The 21,079-nt window shown below is 53.1% G+C and overlaps 6 protein-coding genes across 6 annotated transcripts; 3 read left to right on the top strand and 3 right to left on the bottom strand.

The window, feature by feature from the left end:
• The first annotated feature begins 626 nt into the window (after positions 1–626).
• SMAC4_03407 (uncharacterized protein) lies at positions 627–3,399 on the top strand. The gene has a single exon (XM_003353041.2). It carries the CDS (start codon positions 661–663, stop codon positions 3,304–3,306), a length of 2,646 nt encoding a protein of 881 aa, XP_003353089.1. The 5' UTR covers positions 627–660; the 3' UTR covers positions 3,307–3,399.
• A 673-nt stretch (positions 3,400–4,072) lies between these two features.
• On the top strand, positions 4,073–8,018 carry SMAC4_03408 (uncharacterized protein). Its single transcript, XM_066089938.1, has 2 exons — positions 4,073–5,003; positions 5,223–8,018. Exons 1-2 carry the CDS (start codon positions 4,972–4,974, stop codon positions 7,339–7,341), a joined length of 2,151 nt encoding a protein of 716 aa, XP_065947690.1. The 5' UTR covers positions 4,073–4,971; the 3' UTR covers positions 7,342–8,018.
• Positions 8,019–8,132: 114 nt separating this feature from the next.
• Positions 8,133–11,728, bottom strand: SMAC4_03409 (uncharacterized protein). The gene is made up of 3 exons (XM_003353043.2): positions 10,799–11,728; positions 10,389–10,726; positions 8,133–10,322 (listed from the first exon to the last, which is right to left on the bottom strand). Exons 1-3 carry the CDS (start codon positions 10,952–10,954, stop codon positions 8,633–8,635), a joined length of 2,184 nt encoding a protein of 727 aa, XP_003353091.2. The 5' UTR covers positions 10,955–11,728; the 3' UTR covers positions 8,133–8,632.
• A 1,291-nt stretch (positions 11,729–13,019) lies between these two features.
• SMAC4_03410 (uncharacterized protein) lies at positions 13,020–13,874 on the bottom strand (the record flags this gene model as incomplete). The annotated part of the gene is made up of 1 exon (XM_003353044.1): positions 13,020–13,874. One exon carries the CDS (start codon positions 13,872–13,874, stop codon positions 13,020–13,022), a length of 855 nt encoding a protein of 284 aa, XP_003353092.1.
• A 978-nt stretch (positions 13,875–14,852) lies between these two features.
• On the top strand, positions 14,853–16,232 carry SMAC4_03411 (uncharacterized protein; the record flags this gene model as incomplete). The annotated part of the gene is made up of 2 exons (XM_003353045.2): positions 14,853–15,017; positions 15,074–16,232. The coding sequence occupies 2 exons, from the start codon at positions 14,853–14,855 to the stop codon at positions 16,106–16,108; spliced, it is 1,200 nt and encodes a 399-aa protein (XP_003353093.1). The 3' UTR covers positions 16,109–16,232.
• A 220-nt stretch (positions 16,233–16,452) lies between these two features.
• Positions 16,453–20,590, bottom strand: SMAC4_03412 (uncharacterized protein; the record flags this gene model as incomplete). Its single annotated transcript, XM_066089939.1, has 3 exons — positions 16,453–18,940; positions 19,001–19,379; positions 19,432–20,590. 3 exons carry the CDS (start codon positions 20,588–20,590, stop codon positions 16,756–16,758), a joined length of 3,723 nt encoding a protein of 1,240 aa, XP_065947689.1. The 3' UTR covers positions 16,453–16,755.
• Between the last annotated feature and the right edge of the window lie 489 nt (positions 20,591–21,079).

The raw sequence follows: 21,079 nt of genomic DNA, 5'->3' as shown, positions 1-21,079 counted from the left end.
TGGCGGGTGGTGGCAGCCATCGTGAGGGGACATCAGTTTGATTTGATCCCGACTGTCCGGTAAATAGCCCGAGAGAATCCCTCCATTCTCTGACAAGCTCTTGTCGACAGGTGCCCGTCAATGTTGGACAAGCTAGATTCCATCGTTTAGAACTTCTGAGTCTGACTAACACTCTGGCTTACACACCGGATCGCGCCATTTTCGGAGGTTCCGAGCCCAATCCAAAGGCCTTTGGACACTCAAGAGCCGGTCGAGCCGTGAAGCATGTAAGATGGATCAGATGCTGAGAGGACATTCAATTTTGGAAGACAACTTTCGAGATGCTCAAGGTGGAATTGAAGATTGTCGACGACGGGATGCCAATCACACATCGTTAAGGACGGTGTAAGAGAAATTGTAAAATATTTGTATTGAATTCCTAGATAGTCCTAATCACCTTACAGTACCCGTATAATACCTGGTGAACCATGCCCCACAGGCCACCCGCAGCTACGAGCCTAGCGCCCTCGCCTATCGCGACGAGAGCCACTCTGCAGTGCACCGCGTTCGTCGCTCCAGGTTCCGAGTCGCATCAGTACACCTTGCTGTCCACGAAAAGCCAGCACCGTCATTATTCGTCGTCGCAGCCAGCCATGCCCAATCGATACACGGCTGCCAAACATGTCGTCGTCCAAGAAGATTCCCGAATTTCCTGACGTGGAGGAAAAGCTCAAGAGGGCCACCAAGCAGTCCGCATTCGAGCGCCAAAAGGCAGAGGCAGAGGCCAAGCGCCGCAGAGAAGCTGCTGAAACGGCCGCCGTCTACGAGGACTTTGTCAAGAGCTTCGACCACGACGACGATACTTCCGATTCACGACCCTCGAATTCGCGATATGGAAACGACCGACCAGAGAGACCAACACTGGGAGGACAGGCGTTTGGAGGAACGGGCAAGAGACACTTTGGCGTCAACAGTCTCAAGAGTGGTCCCGGCAGTCTAGGGCCACCTCCAACATCGTTAAAGAGTGGCCCTGGCAGTTTAGGACCTCCTCCAACATCCTTCAAAAAGAGGTCATACGATGACTTCCATTCCAGTCGCCAGAGACCTCACGATGAGTCGAGGTCAAGACCAGAATTTGAGGAGAGAGAGAGAGGTAGGGATAGGGATAGGGATAGGGATAGGGAGAGGGACTTCGAGAAGAGCTCTTTGCCCGTGTCCAAGGTTTTCAATGATAGCGACAACGAGGAAGAAGCGACCGTTAACGGCCGAGCAGAGGAAAAGGCCGTCTCGAAACCCACACTACGCCTTTCCAACCTCCCGCCGAGCACATCACCAGCCGTCATCAAGGCGCTAATACCACCCAACTTGACGGTTGAGAGCGTCAAGATTGTTCCGCCATCGGGCCCCCAAGGGACAGAGCGCAAGTCTATTGCAGCTATTGTTACCCTCTCCAAGGAAACACCCGCAACAGACATCGATGCCGCCGTGAGCGCGCTACAAAATCGCTATCTCGGTTACGGTTACTTCTTGTCTCTGCATAGACACCTGTCGTCGGCCGCTATAGCGTCAGGCTTGACGGCCATCCAGACTTCTACAACAGTGTCACATCCGTTCGGCGCAAAGCGGGTAGAGGAAAAGCCAAGTGGCCATGGCCCGCATCACGGAGGCTATGGTCGCAACTATGCTCCCCCATCGCATTATGGTCCTCCAGGGGCCGCTATTAGCAGAAGTGGTCTGCTCCATGTTCCCGTAAAACCTCCACGAGACATCAGGACACTCCGGATGATCCACAAGGTGGTAGAGTCCGTCCTGGAGCACGGACCAGAGTTCGAGGCTCTTCTCATGTCCCGACCAGACGTCCAACGAGAAGAGAGGTGGGCGTGGATCTGGGATGCTCGCAGCGAGGGTGGCATATGGTATCGCTGGAGGCTATGGGAGATCGTGACAGGTTCCCAAACAAAAAGGGGGAAGCCGAAATACGTGCCCCTGTTCGAAGGAAGCCATGCCTGGAAAGCACCCGAGCCTCTCGCCTACGAGTACACAACATCGGTTGACGAGATTGTCTCGGATTCAGCCTACGACACGGACGAAGAAGACGACTTTGAGGATGAACAGAAAGAGCACAACGACCAAGAAGATACCTTCCTCAACCCCATAGAAAAGGCCAAGCTAGCACACATGCTAGCCCGCCTACCTACAACACTTTCCAAGATCCGAAAGGGAGACATCGCCCGCATCACCGCATTCGCCATCACCCACGCCAGCCGCGGCGCCGACGAAATTGTCGACATGATCATCTCCAACGTCGAGTCCCCGTTATCCTACACGCCCGCCAACCCCGACCACCAACAACACTTCCGCGAACGCGAAGGCCAGGACGGCAACAACAACAACAACAACTCCCGCGAAACCTCTCCCGCACCGGCAGAAGATAAAGACAAGGAAAAGACCAACGATTCCACCCACGACCTAAGCGCCGCCCGACTGGTTGGTCTCTACGTAATCAGCGACGTCCTCTCCTCTTCCTCCACCTCAGGAATCCGGCACGCCTGGCGCTACCGGCAACTCTTTGAGACCGCTTTACGCGCCCGCAAGACGTTTGAGCTGTTGGGCATGATGGCCGACAAGCTCAACTGGGGCCGCCTGCGCGCAGACAAGTGGAAGCGCAGCGTCGGCCTTGTCCTCAGTCTCTGGGAAGGGTGGTGCGTATTCCCCGTCGAGACGCACGAGTTCTTTGTCAATAGCTTTGAGAACCCACCTACGCTAAAGGCGAAGGAAGCGCAAAGGGAGGAGGCTGAGAAGAAGGCTGCTGCTGCTGCTACGGGTGGTGGGAAGTGGAAGACTGTTGATGGTGGGCCTGCTGCCACTACTATGACTCAAGCTAAAGCTACTGGTTTCTTACCGGTGTCTACACTCCCAGAGACATCTACCCCAGTCGATACGGAAGCGGGTGCCGATTCAGAGTACGTGGAACGGATGCTAGAGACAGGAGATACAGATGGGGAATTGGCAGCACTGCCACCGAATTATATGCAGTATAGCTCGGGGACGGACGAGCTGTTTTCGGATGAAGATGATATTGATGGGACGCCGGATGAGGATTTTATGGCTCTTTTACGGATGCTTACCACGGTGGATGACGGGGATGTTGTTATGGGAGAGGCTACGGCTACGGAGACATCAGCATCAGCACCACCACCGACGACAGAATCGAAGACAGTGGCTGGGTTCCAGATATCGGCGAACAAGGCTGCGCAGCCGACGAGGAAGCGGATGCGGGCTGTTGATATGTTTGCTGGGTCGGATTCGGAAGGGGAGAAGAAGTAGATGATAGCTTGCTGGGCTGTCTGGAGTACAAGCATACATAACCCTTACTATTCGTCTCCATGTCCAGCCCCTACTGCAATGCAACATGCAATTCCACGTTGTAGGTACCTACTACCTAAGCAACTCGATGAGGGGTGCAGTTGCCACTTCGGAAGTCGTCACGTCTTACGCACAGCCTTGTGATATTGGAAATACTTAATGGAAGCCGCAATGATGGTGATACTCAGCCGCTTGCTCTTTCTTGGCTTCTTCCGTCGTGTTGATGTTGGTTGCTCTTGCTCGGACGGGCAGACAAAAGATGACAGGCGCGCCTGTGCGTTGAACTCTTGGCTTAGGCGGCTGTGGGATGGGTACAAGTTGGGAAAGAGTATCCAGGTACGTAAGCTTAGTCATTCAGTCTTAACCAATGAAAACCTGCTCAAACTGGTCCGACAAGACCGCACCCCACCACCAACGAAGAGCAACCCACCAACCCACCAACTGCCAAGTCCACACTCGGTCCCAGAACCGACGCCCATTCGTGATCCGAGTTTCAAACATTTGTTGAAGACGACAGACGGAGCCTCGAACAGTGCCTGTTGGACCCTGGCGTCCGCGGCTGGTACAATCGACACCACCTCGCTGGTCTGGCTTGTCTCTGTCCCGTCTGACCTCTCGGACCTTATGGGCAAGAAAGACGCGGGTTCGTCTACCGAGGAGAACCAAGCAGTTTCTCCTTCCTCGTTTATAAAGCGGCAGTGAGGCTGTTCAGGATCAAGGGTAGGCAGTCACTACTACCCAGCACCAGTACCACGGAAGGAGCTCTTGGTTGACACAGAAAGTGTAATATCAGAACTGAACTTGATCGTCCCTTGCTTTGGCTGCTACTACCTGCTGCATTTCAAGTTACTTCCGTCCCGGGCACACTGTCGCTTTGACCTGCCTTCCGTTGCCGCTGCCGCTGCCGTCGATTCACTCGACGGGACGAACTGCCAAGGGACAATTCACTTGTTGTTAACCATCTGAAGTCTCATCCTTTTACTTACTTCCTTTACAGTACAAGGGCCTATCTCTTCACTCGTCGTACATCCCCCAAAATATCAGAGGATCCACGGTGACAACTGCCAACGAAAGTGTCGACACTGTTCATATCTCCCATCACCTAGGTCCTCGCTGAAGAGAGCTCTCGGGGATAAGACTCCTCCACAGACATTAACCACGCAACCATAGCCAGCCAAAATCCTGGTCTGAGAATCCACCACTGAAAGTCCTGACCATATAAACTCAGCTTTGCAGAGTGGAAGCCGCCGCTGTCAGTCCGATACACGGTCCCATAGATCACCTATGACCTAGTCTCCTGAGTCCGTTGCCCAGGAACCGTTCAGGACCCAGAACACCCCCAGACCCGACCATTCAGAAGATCCAGGTACGACGTTGAGCCACGAGAGAGCTCTACACTACGAAAGGCAACCACGCGTGCCAGGGTGCTACCTCCCACCCAGCTCCTACCTTTACCAAGCACGTTTTACGCTCGCGGCGCACGAGGCCGAGCCGCTGGTCCCTGGTGACTGAGGTGACCGGGGGGTCCCTCAAGTCACTTTTCTCGAGCGGTTTCCACCCCTCGTTCATCCCTCACGAACTTTGAGTAGGGTCATCACTGGGAGAACGTACCATCAAGCCGCCAAAATGCCCATCATTAACGGTCAGAAGATGGCCTGGTAAGTCATTCTTTTCCTATCCTTTACCCATTCCTCCCATCTCCATGCCCCTATGTTTGCCATACTGGTATTTGTCATCCCACGGGCAAAGGGCTCCGGTGTGCCGTCGCACCAAGCTCATCCTTTCGCCACCTTCCGAAACCAAAGCCGGCAAGGCTAGCAAGACATCGATCTTCCGGGCTGTCTCCTTTTGGCTGACTTTGTTCTTCCTCCCCTTAGTGCGCCATGTATTCGCGGCCATCGTTCTACAAAATGTACTCATGCCACCGAGCGCGTTATGGTGCCCGTGAGGAAACCAGGACGTCCCCTGAGCCTTTGCGCTTGTCCAAATCGGCCCCCGAACTGCTCTTGCGGAGGCGGAGGCGTCAAGGTGGCGATTCCTCGAAAGCAAAAGTGCGGATGTGGTCCTGACCACAATGATGATGATGCAGAAGACCCCTATACGGCTGCGTCTTCTCGCCTCCATGCCTCCTCGTCTACACCGGTGCGGCCTGCTTTCAGGGTGACCAAATCGAGCTCCATATCGAAGCCGCAAAACCGGTATCAGTTGCCGACGTTTGATCTTAACTTGGCGGCACTCGGCCTGGCCGGACAGCATAATGGCGCCTTGGGTCCGAACATGGGGGGTGTCTCTGCCGGCGAACTTATCACGAGCGTTAATCCAACTGTGCAGCTACCGATTGGGAGTCAACCGGGAGTCAACTATGGGATGGGATATACAGCTGCCGGCGTCAATGACCGTCCGTTGAACCAACAAACGTTTTCCTCCGCGCACTCAGTGGGACACAACGGGATCGCTCCGTCACCGCCACAGGGGTTCAAGATTGAAAACAAAGCTCTCTCTGAGCAATCGGCTGCCTTCGCTGCTTTGCAGAGACAGCAGGTGATCGACCCCAACGGGATTACTGATGCCACTTTTATGGGACCGCATAATTTCCCTCGGCCTGGACCAGTGTCTCAAAGCAGTCCATCGACCACTCTTGGAGACCAGGGCTTCACTATTGAGCCCATGCCATGGAACGAGGTCAAACAGGACGTAGATGCTAACGGCGATGGAACGAAAGGATTGGGCATAGAGAGCAGCTCTAAGAAGAAGAGCTGCTGTGGTGGCAATAGTGATTCACGAGCATCCCAACAACATGCTAATGGCTCTGCTGCTGTGCCTCAGTCTACTTACGGAGAGCCTTCCCCAAACTCTATGCAGTTCAACACTCCATCTCCTCTAGAGCTCAAGCAACACCAAGAACTCTTACCACCCTCAGGTATGCCCTTCGGCTACCAGACCGTTTTTCGGTACCCAGAAGAGTACGGGTCTTGGAACCACCCCCTAGACCCTCAAACCTACCAACAAATTGCCCTCCAAGGAGCAGGTGCCGCACAAGCATCCCAACAAGGAGCCGACCTCTCACTTGACATGTTCCCTTCTGGCGCGGGGAGTGTTGGTGCTGGTACAAGCCATGAATGCACTTGTGGCCCCGGCTGTCAATGCGTCGGATGTCTCGCACATCCTTACAACTCCCAAACCATTCAGTACGTCCAGGACGCTTACAGTAACTACAACATTGCTAGTCCTACTGGTCACTGCCATCGCGGTAGTCTCGACTTTGCTGCCACGACTGGAGTTAACCAGCAGCAGCAACAATATCAAATCGGCAGTCCTAGTCTTTGTCCTAGAAACGGCCAACAACAGCAACTACCACCCGACTCACCAGTTGACGCCCAAACGCCTAGCGACGCATCAGGGACCCCCGGTGATGAGCAGTACCTCTCACAAGCTGACTTTCTGTGGGCGACCATCCCGATACCGAATTGTGCCGGCGAGCCGCTATCTTGTCCGTGTGGAGATGATTGTGCCTGTTTTGGGTGTATTATCCACGGAAACACCAACACGGTGCCAGCTTTGGCTGGCATCGGAGACGGGTTGGAGCAACAACAAGTGTATGACATGGGCCAATATCAACAAAACCAGCAGGTGCAAGGCCACAGTCGGAGTCAAAGTCAGGGTCACGTGGGTCTGGTTCTCGTGCCGGATGGATTACCACAGGGAATGATGACTAGTGGCCCTCCTTCGAGTGTGATTCCCATCGCTCACCGGGGAGGCATGGGAGACATGAGCGGTTTGAACACTCTTGACGGCGGCGGCATGAGCAGTGATCTGAACAGCGCAATGTCTAGTCCACGTACGCCTCAAACGCCCCGCGGTATTGACGGCATCCTCAGGGCTGCTGCCACTAACGGCGATGGTGTTGGTGGTGGTGGTGGCGGCGGCGGCGGCGGAAGTTGCTGCGGCGGTAGAGGAAGTGGTAGAGTCAGAGGCACAGAATTGTCCGTCCCTTAGGAGGCGGTGACTGCATATCTTCGTCCCCTGATGGCGATGAGAGCCGAGGGACAGTCCGTACGGCCAGTAACGGGAAAGAGAATACACAAGAGGAAAGAGATGAGGAAATGGATGAGGGCTGGGCTGGGAGATGAACAAGCACCTGTTGGGAGTCAACACATGATTCCCAACAATCGATTCGACAGGATAGTGAACGAAAGGAAGAGAAGGACGGTAAACATGGGCTGGTGCAACCGTATATATACCCATAACTGCTAGGCGGAAGGATAAGGCTGGCAGCAACATAGCGAATACAAAGGGGCCTTGATGGCATTTCTCCTATCGCAATCTTTGGTGAAACGGACGACGATCAGCTCATTGAGGGCATTAATTCCTGTTGGGATCGTCTGCTCTAAGCATTGGCGACAGGGGACTTGATTGATAAGTGCGACTCTGAGGCAGGAGCGGCGTAGGAGTGGACTGACTACCGCTTGAGGAAGTTTGTTGGAGTTGATCAGCGTGCTTTTGAGCATAAAACAGCTCACCAGACTACCTAGACCTAAGTGCTCAGTAATTTCTCGTGAACCCACGTGAACATGGACATGAGGCACGGCCAGCAGTCACGGTAGATATCAGCTCACCATGACAGTTTGCAACTTCCATCACGCTCAGCCCATCATTCATTTGTCACATGCACGCTCTTCCTTCTTCCCTTTTGTCTGACATAAGAGGTTATTCAGTTACCGAATGGACGGAGTTGGGGAACAGGCAGTCAGTCTCCTAACCACACTGCTTCCCCAACGGGTACACTGTCATCAAAAGTTCATTACAGTAGATATCAGGACCTGCAATAGTATGTATGTACAATCAAGCTTAGCTAGGAAAGAAAAACGACAAGAAAAAGAAGGAAAAAGAATGGGGAAAAGAAAATCAAGGCGGTGCCCAAAACGCCTGAAAACATTAACAATGATAATTTCGTTTTAAAAAAAAAAACACATCCAATCCCGGAAACATCGATCGTTCATCCAAGCAGTGACCTTTATTCCAGCGATTTTGACCGTTCAAGAAAGAAATCTCCATTACATCGCCCCTCTTGTGTACGAAACTTTCCGACACAGTTTCCCCCCTTTCCAGATTGAATGTGATTTGATCTCAAATCACAGACCGCTCTCATCCACCTCTTTCTTTATCTCATCCCATCCCATTCCATCCCATCCCATCCCGCAACTCCTATCATGTTTCTCATCTCACCCTCCCACCTCAGCTTCCATCCAAGCTTCCATCCCAGCCTCTTTACCTCCATTTCCCACAGTCACGTCGACCCCCGTGACCCCCTTGAATTCCTCGACCCCTGTCTCTGCGGCTGCGGCTGCGGCTGCGGCTGCGTCTGTGGTTCACATCCCGTCTCATACCGCTGATAAGGCGGCAGCGCAGTCGACACGGAACTCACATCCGACATGGATATTGAATATCGGTCTGGTGATGGTGGTTCGTTTCCCGCCCTTCCTGAAGATGTTCCGTCGTAGCGAAGTTCGAGGTTGAGACCACCGGTTGAAGCGGGGGCGTAGTTGGGGTTTATATTTCGGGGCGTTGGGGTGGTGCTGTTGGATCGCATGCTGGGGTACCCGAAGTCGGTTCCAGGGCCGGATCCGGGGAGGGGTGGGAGTGGTGGGAGGGATGATTGTTGGTTTGGAAAGGAGTGGTTGGAGGGATGTTGAAGGAGACTGGACTGTCGTTGGACGAGTGGGTATTGTTGTTGTTGTTGTTGTTGTTGTTGTTGTTGTTGTTGTTGTTGTTGTTGTTGTTGTTGTTGTTGTTGTTGTTGTTGTTGTTGTTGTTGTTGTTGTTGTTGTTGTTGTTGTTGTTGTTGTTGTTGTTGTTGTTGTTGTTGTTGTTGTTGTTGTTGTTGTTGTTGTTGTTGTTGTTGTTGTTGTTGTTGTTGTTGTTGTTGTTGTTGTTGTTGTTGTTGTGAGTTCATGTTGTCGTTTGAGCCGTCTGCTGCTAGGGATAGGTAATCGGTTTTCCCCTCACCACCGCCGCCACCACTAGAGGGAGGTGAGATCCCTTGTGGTTGTGGTATATGTAGCGATAGTTGTTGAGGTTGTTGTTGACTCAACGATCGTTGAATTCCAGGATATTGCACGCCATCAGCCGCTCCATCAGAGGCCAAAGCCAGGTAATCGCCTTTCACGGGGGTTGGTGAGGTTCCCCCTTGCGGTAGTAGAGGTACGTTTCGCGGGAAGTCATAGAGCTGGTGGTATGATGGTTGCTGTTGGCTGTGAGGAATGTGTTGCTGGTTCGGTCGATATTGTGGTCCATCTGTTAATAACGCAACTTCGGGGTTTAACACATCGTTCTCGGCCAAGGGCGGTAACGTCCCCCCTGTTAGATTTCGTTGATGGCGAGATGGTTGATATTGCTGGTGCGATTGGTATTGTTGGTGTGGAATATTGTTGTTGTGTGACTGATGAGCACCTTGACGGTATTGCGGTCCATCGGCTACCAGTGCCGCCTCAATGTCTACCTCTGCCTCGTCTATAGGAGACACTGGTGCGAAAGTTGAGTTTGCTCCGCCTGGTCGGCTGGTGTTGTTGCTGCTGACGGTGCTCACTGATAGTTGGCGAGATGGTATTGATGGCATGTTCTGGTTCTGGCTAAATGCTCTTCGTGGCGGAATTGCGCTGGACTGGGATTGGATTGCCCCGGACCCATATGGCCCATTTCCTCCGGTAGCCGTCGAGGACGTCATTGCTGTCACGTTACTACGGATCGAAGCGGTGCGGGTGATGACACCCTCACTTGACGGTCCTGATCGGTCGGGGTGTTGTTGTGGTCTCGGGGCTTCGATGACTGGCGATGAGGTGGTGTTGTCGCTGAGTTTCGATTCCATGGTGTCGGCTCGCTCGAGAGAGTTAAGAACTTCAATGCACTTAGAATTTTTGGTATAGTTTCTTTCGAAGATCCGTAGGACGGTTAGGATGACGGTGGCGATGTAAGTGAACCTACAAGCTGTTAGTTATTACGGTCCGGTACGAAGGGCAGCGTGATGAAAGACATCAGGAACTTACACAAGCCCAAGAGCAATAGCATAATACGACCGTTCAAATGCACAAAACCTGTCGAGTTCACCCTTTTGTCCATCATAGCCGGAGGTAAATCCAGGTGTGGTAAAACCCGGTCGAGGTTTGTACACCTTGTGATCATCATCCCCTTTCTTGGTGGTAGTCAATCCACCACAGTGAGAAGGAAGTCCAGCATTTGCAAGAAGGGTGATGATTGCTAGATCAACCCCACAAAAGATGATGTCGCCCATGACGAAAGTGATAAGCCAACCCGTCTTCTTGGATCGTTGGCCGCTATGCTGGATGAAGACGGCGAGTGTAGCATAGACAAGGGTCATACAGATCTATCCGTGATGGTATGTATGTTAGCTGACGTGTTCTCGGCGATACATGGGAAAACAAGCACTGAGGCTTACCAACAACTCCGGGATGAGCATGCTTTTAGTCAGTCCAAGGTGGCCGTTCCTGTAGACAGTCGCAGTGACAAAGCCGTTCATCGTCGCTCCTACCAGAGCGGCGGCGATCTGGAACGCCCGCATGACCACGAGCCATGATGAAAGCTCCCACGCCATTGCTGCTGGCTAGGCTCGCAATGACGAAGCCTGATGTGATACGAGTAAGTAAGTGTGTTTGGGTAGAGCCGCTTATCCAACAGCCAAGCATTCGAATGATCAAAAGACAAGAAAGAAGCAGATATTATGCGGAAGGCCAAATGGTTTTGTAAGATGCTTGAGACCATCAAGGTTCTTGACTATACCATGTGAGGTTTGAGATGAGGGACAGGACTAAGATCGAAGATAATTCCGGCACTTGAGGAAAGGATGTGTGTGGGGGAGTCCAGACTGGTGATACTTGACAGCTGAAGGGAACTGCCCCGGTAAGATGAATGGACTGATGGAGGCTGTGTTTCCCTGTGCCCCCAATGTCAAGAGGTCCTGTCCCATTCGAGACAAAGAGGCCATGCTGACTGGTCTACATCGTACAGCCCAACGGCAGTGGACTACCACAAAACGGGAACTGCTTGTAGATGTAGGGCTCCTCAAGTTCCATCTGCGGCGCGCCAACGGGGCAAGTGATGGAGAGGTCCGGGCAACGTGAAGAGCCGAGTGGACAGAACCGAGTAAGATGGACCTTTTGTGGTGTAGTACAGACCCTTGGTTGCACCTCCTCAAGCATGTCCATCGCTGCCGTGTTTGTGTTCGTAGAAAGAGGTGATGTTGGTGGTAAGCTCGAGAGGGCTGCATGTTGTGTCACTTTCGGGAGTTTCCTTCTCGACAATCCCACATGAAACAAGCTAGTTTCCAAAGGAAGCTTTTCTGGATAATGAGTGCTGGGAAATCCACAAGCTATGATTAGATGAGTGCGTGATGAATGCTGAAAGAAGAGGAACATATAAGAGGAGGCCGCGTCATCCTCAGAAGCCAAGTGGGAGAAGTGGCAGGCATTCCCAAGTGCTAAAGCCGCTGGCGATGGTGGGCACAGCCCCTTTTTAGTGGGTGGCAGGGGTTGATCACCACGTCTCGATAGGGCAAGCGGTGCCTGACGGACGGGCAGTGATGGTCGACGGCTGGCAGGACAAACAGTCATGATGCTAATTCCAATGTCACCTCAGCCAGGCAGCAAAGACCTGGAAGAGACAAATTTCCCTTGCCCATCTGTGAATGCCCTCTTACCTAATATGTGCTTGTCTCACTGGCTTCATGAGCCTCATTTCTTGTCCTGGTCTGATTCGTGATCCAATGTCCATCAACATCCTTCAATCATGACTGAAGACTCGATATTAGAGGAGTGGACTTGGAACAACCTCCGGTTGCCCGTGTCAGCCCTCTTCCTACGCTTTTGGCAATGCGGCTCATCCTTCCACGTCGCGAATCTTCTGATCCTTTTGAATGATCACATTTCGGAACCTGCTGGAACCAGACTCCTCCAGCGGCTGGTACGAGTGCTTCTGAGTATCGCATGTATCGTCTTGTTCACTTCATTGGTGTAGGCAGCCATCACCTTGTCATATCATGCCGAAGTAATCGGCTTTGCGGCTCTGAACTTCATCTATAAATGGGTCAAGAAGGGATCAGTAGCATGGCGTATCTTGCTTTCCATCACCGTCGTCGGCGATCTTTTTGTGATAGGCCTTGCCATAGCTCTTATCACGCAGCTCAGCGCTACGGGGCCGCCGTCTGCATGCCTTAGCTCATATGAGGGTTTCACTTGTGGGTGCTATTCGAGCGTCGTAGGGTGTAGGTTACTGATGTTTTCCAGTTCACGACTTGCTCCAGCTTGGCCAGACCTATATCCGTAAAGTCTTGGGAACCGAAGCCGATCAACATGACCAGATGCCGAACTTTGTATGTGGTTTGCCGAATGCCCTTAACATCTTGGCTATCACCACCATCTTTTCGCACACCTTCTCGCTTGTCTTGACAGGATTGCAAGTACAACGCGACTCATGGACCCGTGCGTCAAAAGTCACCAAGAACGAATAACCGGGAGGGAAAGAACTGGTCCAAGCTGGGTTGCCTTTGGGCAGGCTGGCCGCCAATATGGGTATCATTGTCTAGATCGTATGTGAATGATGTCGAATCTTCCAGCACCGTTTTTTGTCATGCTCTCATGTTCCGCTCAGATTGAAGGTCGAGCTCATGCGTCCGCCTTGGCCATGGCCGCCGCCTTCTCCTCCTCCGTGGGCCAGCGTACAGTCCAGCCGGTGACAGTCTTGCGAATCTCCTCATCACCGGGGTCGTTCTCGAACAGAGGCTTCTCGGTCTTGATTTCAAGGAACTTGTCCACAATGAAGCCCCTCTCGCGGGCCAGATCGAAGAAGGCCAAGTCCTTGTGCTGGAGCCATGGGCGGTACGAAGTGAAGACGACGAAGGCCTTGCTGCCGGGCTTCTTCTTCAGGGTGAACTGGATGGTGTCGACCAGCTTGCTGTGCTCCGAGTGACGGAAAAGAAGATCGGCCAAGATCAGAACATCGAACCCGACTTCTCCCTCCTTCTGTTCACCCAGGTGGGCGAGCAACGGCTCCTTCTTAGCGCCCCAGACGTAGCCGTCAGCGACAATGTTGCGATCCTCCTCGCGGTCAACAGCCAACATAGGGCAACTGCGGATGTTCTTCCACATAACCGCCACAATGTCCGGATCCGGGAAGTCAGTCACGACAACCTTCTTGGCCCCAAGCACGGCAGAAACCAAGCTAGGCAGGCCGGCAGCGGCGCCAATCTCAAGGACAGTCCGGCCCTTGACCTCCTCGGGGTGTTCTTCAAAGTACTGTGAGATGATGACAGCTCCGTTCCATAGGGTGTGGGCCTCGAGAGGGCTGTGACCGACAAGATGAAGAGTGATATCGCTGCCGTCCTTCATGGTGTAGTGCTCAGTAGTCGGAGGAGGGGAAGGAGGGTAGAAGTCAGGGGGGTCCTCGAAGAGCCCGCCGGCCTCGATATCAGAGCCCTCATCCTCGGAGACCTGGTTGACGATATCCTCAGGTTTCGACATGGTGGATGAAAATTTCGAATTTGCTGAAAATTTTTCCGAGTTGACACTGCTGCAAAGGCTTGACTGCAATATGCAGTAGAAGGCCGAATTTGAGTTTGTTGCAGTGAGTGATGCACACCTGAAAACTTTGAAGGACAGCACTGCAGGCAGTTGTGAAGATGAAAATAACACCCAAAACGCTGAAACCCACCGTAAGATTCACGGTCATGTGATCTGCTGGTCAACTTGGGAGTTGGAACTCAACGTGACCTCATTTTGGCTTCAAATCGATTACTTGTCTCTTTCTCAATGACAACTGAAAGAGAAATATCATTTCTCCACGTGTGAATAGAATTGTCGTTGTGCGAAACATTATCCAACGCTCTTGCTCAGCGCTTTGAGTAAAACGGTACCTAGGTACGGAAACGGAATGCCATAGCAGAACGGTGCATTGGCTCGGAACGTTTGGGCGCTGCATCCCTGACGTTCCATGCTCTTCCGTTTTGCTGGGATATCAACCAAGCTGCATCCAGCTCAACTTTGCAGACTTCCAACTTCACATCATTTTCAACATTTCACAAATTTGGTCCTTTTCTTCCGGATTTTACATTTCTGATGAACCAGAAGCTGGATTAGTTGGCCCATTCCAATATCATCGCCGTTTCATCACATCGAGCCGTTGGCCACTCCTTTCACACCTGGAGATCAGTAAGTGGGACTCACCTTAATACAACGACTTACCGCTTCAGACAACGAAATATTCAACAAAACTTGACCAAGAGCTTTCAGGAAGGATTCAAAGATATTATACTGGAGATTCAGGAGAAAATTCAGATTCCCAAGACATACGCCGATCAGAGCAAGCTATGGGTTCAAACGCCGAAGGCCACCGCTACAGGTCGCGGTCACCTCTCCCTGGTGGCTCAAGATCTACACATCACGACAGGAGAAGGTCAAGATCGAGGTCAGAAAGGGTCGATGACAGGCGGGAACGCAGACATGGAGAGGGGCGTGAAAGACATTGGGATCGGTCAAGAAGTCGAGACCGGGAAAGGGACAGAGACAGGGATCGCCACCGGCGGCGACGTGAGGACAGAGATCGTTCCGCAGACCGCAAGAAGAGAGAAGAAGGCTCTCATCACAGACACCATCACCGATCAGACCGTCACAGATCCTCCCGCTCCCCTTCCCAAACTCACTCCCACTCTGGCGACAAAAAGGCCATCCGTCATCACCGCCACCACTCCCACTCCCACGAAAAAGCCAAGGATGAAGCACCCAAGCCCCTCCCCTTCAACTCCCGCCAGCTCTCACGCTCCGATTACGCCAACTTTGAACCTCTTTTTGCCCACTACCTCGACATTCAAAAGCAGCTCTTCATCGACGATCTGGACGACCATGAGCTACGCGGCAGATGGAAAAGCTTCGTCAAGAAGTGGAACCGCGGCGAATTAGCAGAGGGATGGTATGATCCCGAGCAATTCGCCAGTTTGTCAAAGGATGCGGCAGCAGAGGGAAGGGTACCTCGTTCCATTACCGAAACAACCACTGGCAGAGACAAAGACAGGAAAGAGAGGGGCGTGTCAACCATGTCCGAGGGCGACGGCCTCGAATCAACAGCAAGACCATCCATCGAGAAAACCGACACCCCGATGGCCATGGCCGACACCAACCCGCCCATCACCTCCAAAAACTCTGATGCCGATTCAGAAGAAGACTCCGACTACGGCCCCACCCTCCCCGGCCAGTCCTCCTCATCCTCCCGCACTCACGCCCAAGGCCCCACCATCCCCTCCCTGACCGACCTTACCCTCCACCGCGAGACCCTCGCCGAAGAACGACATTCCCAGCGCGCCTCCTCCTTCGAAGCTCTCCGCGCCCAGCGCAAAGCCGACCGCGCCCTACAAAAGGCCCGACTCGAAGACCTGGTCCCTCGCGCCGACGCAGGTACGCGCGAGCGGCGACTTGAGAAACGCAAAGAACTGAACGAGAAACTCAAGAGCTTCCGGGAACCGTCACCGGGCGGGGAGGTGGCGGAGAGTGAACTGATGGGTGAAGGGGATGGCGGCGGACTGGAGGAGTATAAGAAGATGATGAAACGGGAGGAGGTGAAGAAGACAGAGAGGCAGTTGAGGAGGGAGGAAATGGAGAGGGCGAAGGCGGCGGAGCGGGAAGAGAGGATTCGGGAGGCGAAGGAGAGGGAGGATAAGGTTATGGAGGGGTTGAAGGCGTTGGCTAAGGCTAGGTTTGGGTAGAGCTGTACCTCTAGGTATGCGGATTGGGTTCTGGAGAAGAGGGTGGACTGGTTCTTTCTTGGTAGATGGGGAAGTGCGTAGGTCTTGCTTCCTTCTTGTTCTGATGATATAAAACAACAAAAGCGAGGCGTACGATAGCTATACTATTGCTTTGGGTATGTTGTCGCTTTATGGAAGTTCGTTATCTCACGAGATAGAAAAAAGATGAATAACATCAATGGACTGATAAGCGGGTGACCTGTAAGGTATTGTGTTCCTCCTCCTTCCATGTGATTTCACAGTGTGCTGTGTTTGATGAGTGTGGCTAGTTTTGGACTTTTGTGAGAAGGACATCATGTCTTTTCAATCCCGTAAGTCCATTCATCTAAGGGTACCTAGAGGTATCTATACCAGTCTTGAGCCACCTTGTTCCTGCTAGAGGTAAACAATGACATGACACCTCGCAACCCAAATCGTCCATAAACATAAACCTAACCATAACATAACATCATATAACCTCCCCGTATACCCGTAACAAGTCCCGAAGCGAATACCCAGACTCATATCATCCATCCATCCATCGTGAATCATACAATATCGTAACTCATGATAGCAACACATAACTAAGCAAATGAACGAGGGCCCCGCTCTCTATCCATTCCTGACGTTTACCACCTCCGTCCGAAAACCTCATGCTCCCTCCTCGCCCCCGTATTAGCCCCCGCACCAGCAGCAGGCGCCCTCCTAGCCGGAGCCGGCGTCCTACCCGCAGCAGAAGCGAACTCATTCTCCTGAGCATGGAACCTACTACCAGCACCGCCATTAGCACCACCAGCACCACCACCATCATGCCTAAACAGATCCAAAATCTCCTGCAATCCCAATTTCAGTCCCTGGCCCTTCTTCTTCCCCCCCTCAGTCGACCCCTCCACTGCCGCCTGCGCCAACAACCTCTTCTTCTCCTGCAACTCCAGAATCCTCGCCTCCACGGTGCCCCTCACCGTCAACTTGTAGACAACAACATCAACCGTCTGCGTCAAACGATGCACGCGATCAATAGCCTGCTCTTCGACAAAGGGATTCCAGAAGGGCTCGACGATGATCACCCGCGTGGCGGCCGTCAGGTTCAGCCCCAAAGAGCCGCACTTGAGCGAGCACAGCAGCACGCGAGTGCGCGGGTCTTTGCGCAGGGAATGGAGAGAGGCTTCGCGCGCGTCGTTGGGCATTTTACCATCGTACCGGACGTGCTTAATGTCCGGTAAATGGTGGCGAAGGAAGGGCTCGACGAGGTCGAGCATCGAGGTGAACTGGGAGAAGACGATGAACTTGTGGGTGGGGGCTTCGCGGCGGAGGATGGCGATGAGCTCGTGTATCTTGGAGGAGATGGTTACCGGGGCCTTGGTGCGCTTAACGCCGTATTCGGCTTCGGAGTCGGTTTCTGAGTCGGAGTCGAGTTCCGATCCGGAGATGTCGGACTCTTCAGTAGCAGTGGCTTCCTCTTCGGATTCTGATTGTTTGAGGACTTGTGAGCTGAGCTTGGAGACAGAGGCAAAGGTATCGTCTTCGTCGCCGGAGCCGACAATTTCGTCCGAGTCGACGCTCTCGTCGTCGTCCGAGTCGTCATCATCACTATCTTTCACGACAAAGCTGTCTTGTTCCGGGTCCTCCGAGTCCTCGGAGATCTCTTCGTTGGAGTTGATATCCTCACCAGTTCCCTCGGCGTTCTCGTCGTCTGTGCCTCCGGCAACACCAAGATCTACTGCGCTCCTCTGAGACTCGCCAACCAACCAAGTGCCTTCATCCTCCTCATCGTCACTATCGACAACGCGCTTCCTGTTATCGCGAGATTTCTTGCCCTTCTTGGGCGTCTCATCCTCATCCCCCTCCTCTTCTTCCTCGTCGTCACTATCCACTACAACCTTCCTTCCTCTCCCTCTAGTCTTCCTCAGCTCAACCTTGACCTTCTCCTTCACGACACTCACCTTCTTCTTCTTATGCTTCTTGCTGCTTCTCTTACTTTCGACACTCTTCTGCGTACTCTGCTGCTCCTTCATCAACTGGCTCAAACTGTCCTCACACCCTTGACACCTCAACTGCCCCTCCTGAATTTCCTTCTTCGTCATCTCCCCCAGACACATATCACACTGTCTGGCCTGGATACCCATCCCGCCCATCATATCCGCCAAGTCATCCACACTACTGGCCTGACTCTGCGAATCATAAACAGCCTTCTTTTTGCCACCAGGCGTCGGCGCAGTCGCCGAATCCACTGATAGCGCGTCCCGGTCCTTGTCAAGCTTCGTCTGCGCCAGCCTAGGGTGGTTACAAGCTTGTCTCAGCCGCAACAGCAGCACGAGCGCGTTGGCATAGTTGACCGTGCGACCCTTCATCATCTTCTCGAGACTTTGGTCGGCTCGCTCCTCCAAGGCCTTGTAGAAGGCGCTTTCAGCGGGGCTGAACTCCGTCTCGATGGTGACGACCTTGCGTTCTGTAACCTTGAAAGCGGCTTCAGGCGCCTTTTCGCCCTTCTCTTCTGCCTTGGCGAGGGCTTCCTTGCCGCCGGCAACGAGGGCGCCCTTTTCGGTGAGGACTTCCTTGGTGCGACGCTTCATGAAGCAGCGGAGGATGCTGTGCAGGCGTTGTATGGCGATGTGGCCTTTGCCTTGCTTCATGGGCGCGTCGATCTGGGCTCGCCATTCGGCTAGGTTATCGTAAGGTGCGATACGTAGGAAGTGGATGAGGGATTGTAGCTCGTCGAGGTTGTTTTGCATTGGTGTGCCGGTCAGACACCAGCGGTATTCGGAGCGCAAGGCACAGCATGCTTTGGCAGCTTTGGTGTTGCGGTTTTTGATGCTGCGGTATCATGTGTTAGCCTCTATGAAGTTTTGCGTTAATTCTACTTTCAGGGCTTACCTGTGGGCCTCATCTAGAATAACGCGGAACCAGTGTACGCCAAAACAACCTGCTTGCGCGCCCTTGTTCAGATCGGGATGAGACTTGTCGAACTCTGACACGAGGATTTGGTAGGTGGTGATGACAACATCATATTTGGCGAGCTCAGAAGGAATCGTGGAGCGCTTTGGGCCGTGATGAACGCATACTTTGATGTTTAAGTCGGGCATGACGCGATCCTTCAGTTCAGCCTCCCATTGCCGGATGAGAGCCAGCGGTGCAACAACCAAAGTGGCTTTGCTGATGTCCTTGAAGTGAGTTTTCCAGCCTGGAGCAGAGGACGAAGCGGGTTTTCGGTTGCCGATGATCAAGGAAATAGACTGCAATGTCTTGCCCAAACCTGTAAGGAATCAGCATAGAGTCAAACCCAAATAAAGAAATATTGTACAAACCCATGTCATCCGCCAGCAGACCACCCTTGGGAACGCGACCACGCTTCAGGGGCCCAAGCTCGCGGTTAATCATCCACCTGACACCCCCAACCTGATGCGGCAGCAAAGAGACAGCAAGGCCAGGCATATGTCCAGTCGAAGAAACAATCGACTCCTCCTTCTTCTTGGACTCCGAAACTGCACTCTTCGCCTTCGTTTTGGTCCCTTCATCCTCACTCTCCTCATCATCTTCTAGTCCGCCCTCCAACAACGCCTTCAAATCCTCCTTGGCCTTGTCAGGATCGGTATAAAACACATTCTCCCCAAACGCCGCCGCCGTCCCCCTCGAAGCCGTACCCCTACCCGGCTGCAAAGGCGACGGTGCTGCTGCTGCTGCTGCCGGCGGATCCACATCCAACGAGCTAAACAGCTGCATGCCCATGCTGTTCCTCTTGATTTCCCCCGTCTTCGGCTTCGTCGTAGATGGGGCATTGGCCTTGAGAGGTCCGCTAGATCTGTACAAGTCCTTATGGAACTCGGGTCGGTTCTTGCCCCGGTCGTTGAAGAGGTTGTTGTATTTGGACCCGCCGATGGCGTGGCTGCTGGCGCCGACGCGGCCGCTGGGACCGAGACCGCCGTTGCCGTGGGGGGACGGGTTCAAGGCATGCTTATGCTCGCTTCCACCCCTTCGATTAGCAGTAGCAGCAGCGTTCTTAGCGTTGTTATTGTTGTTATTGTTGTTGTTGTTGTTGTTGTTGTTGTTGTTGTTGCCGGTGTTAACAGGCGTGAACTGAGAGACGAGTTGTGTAGGCTGGCCGAATTTGGGGATGGGTGTGGAGGCGTGATCCTGGCCTGGGCCGTGGCCGTGGACGGTCATGCCTCCAAGGGGAACCTGTTGAGGCTTTCCGGAAAAAGGATGGCTTGGTGTAGTCGGGCTGCTAGCCGTCAAGTCAACAACACCTGGGCCTCGGCTGAAGACGCGGGGTGAGGACGTGTTGTTGTTCTTGTTCTTGGTCTTGGGCGTGCCATTGCTGCCTCTGCTGCTGGCAAAGGAGAGGTCTTGTTGTGAGGATGACATGCCAATACTGTCGTCCGTGACCTGGGAGTTGATGAAATTGAGATCTTGGTCGCTGAACGAGTCGTCGACAGGGGACTCTAAACGTTGGCGGCGGGAGGCCATGGTGGGCAAGGTGGTCTTTCCCTAGATGTGAAGGTAGGTATGCTTGAATGGTGTGAGGCTATCGCTTGCGCCTTCTGCAAGGCACTTGAACTGTTTGCTTGTTTGGTCGGGAGCTACCCGCTTTTCGAGATGTCGCCGCTTTCTGTAAATGTATGCCTCATGGGCAGGTCCAGCCAGGGCAGGTGAAGAGGTGACTGAGCAGGTTCGATGGGAGTGTGAGTTTCCAAGTTTTCCAACCTAACATTCAAGATTGTCCCGTGACTGTTTGCTTTGTTGTCTAACTGGGCTTCCAGGAATTTCGGCAACGAGGGAAAAGAGTTGTTTTGGGATTCTTGCTCGGATATTCTTATGTACACGGAATGTTTGCCAGTTGGCATTCCTCAGTCATCAACAACTTTGAAATATCACTTTTTGAAGGGCGGGGTTGAAAGCTACTGCCGTCGCGTGTTGAAAGCTTGTTGGACGCGAGTATTTACAAAGTGACGAATC

This window comes from Sordaria macrospora, chromosome 7 (assembly GCF_033870435.1).
Source record: "Sordaria macrospora chromosome 7, complete sequence".
Lineage (NCBI taxonomy): Eukaryota > Fungi > Ascomycota > Sordariomycetes > Sordariales > Sordariaceae > Sordaria > Sordaria macrospora.
The sequence above is the reverse complement of the archived record's forward strand: the minus strand, read 5'-3'. Positions and strand labels throughout refer to the sequence as shown.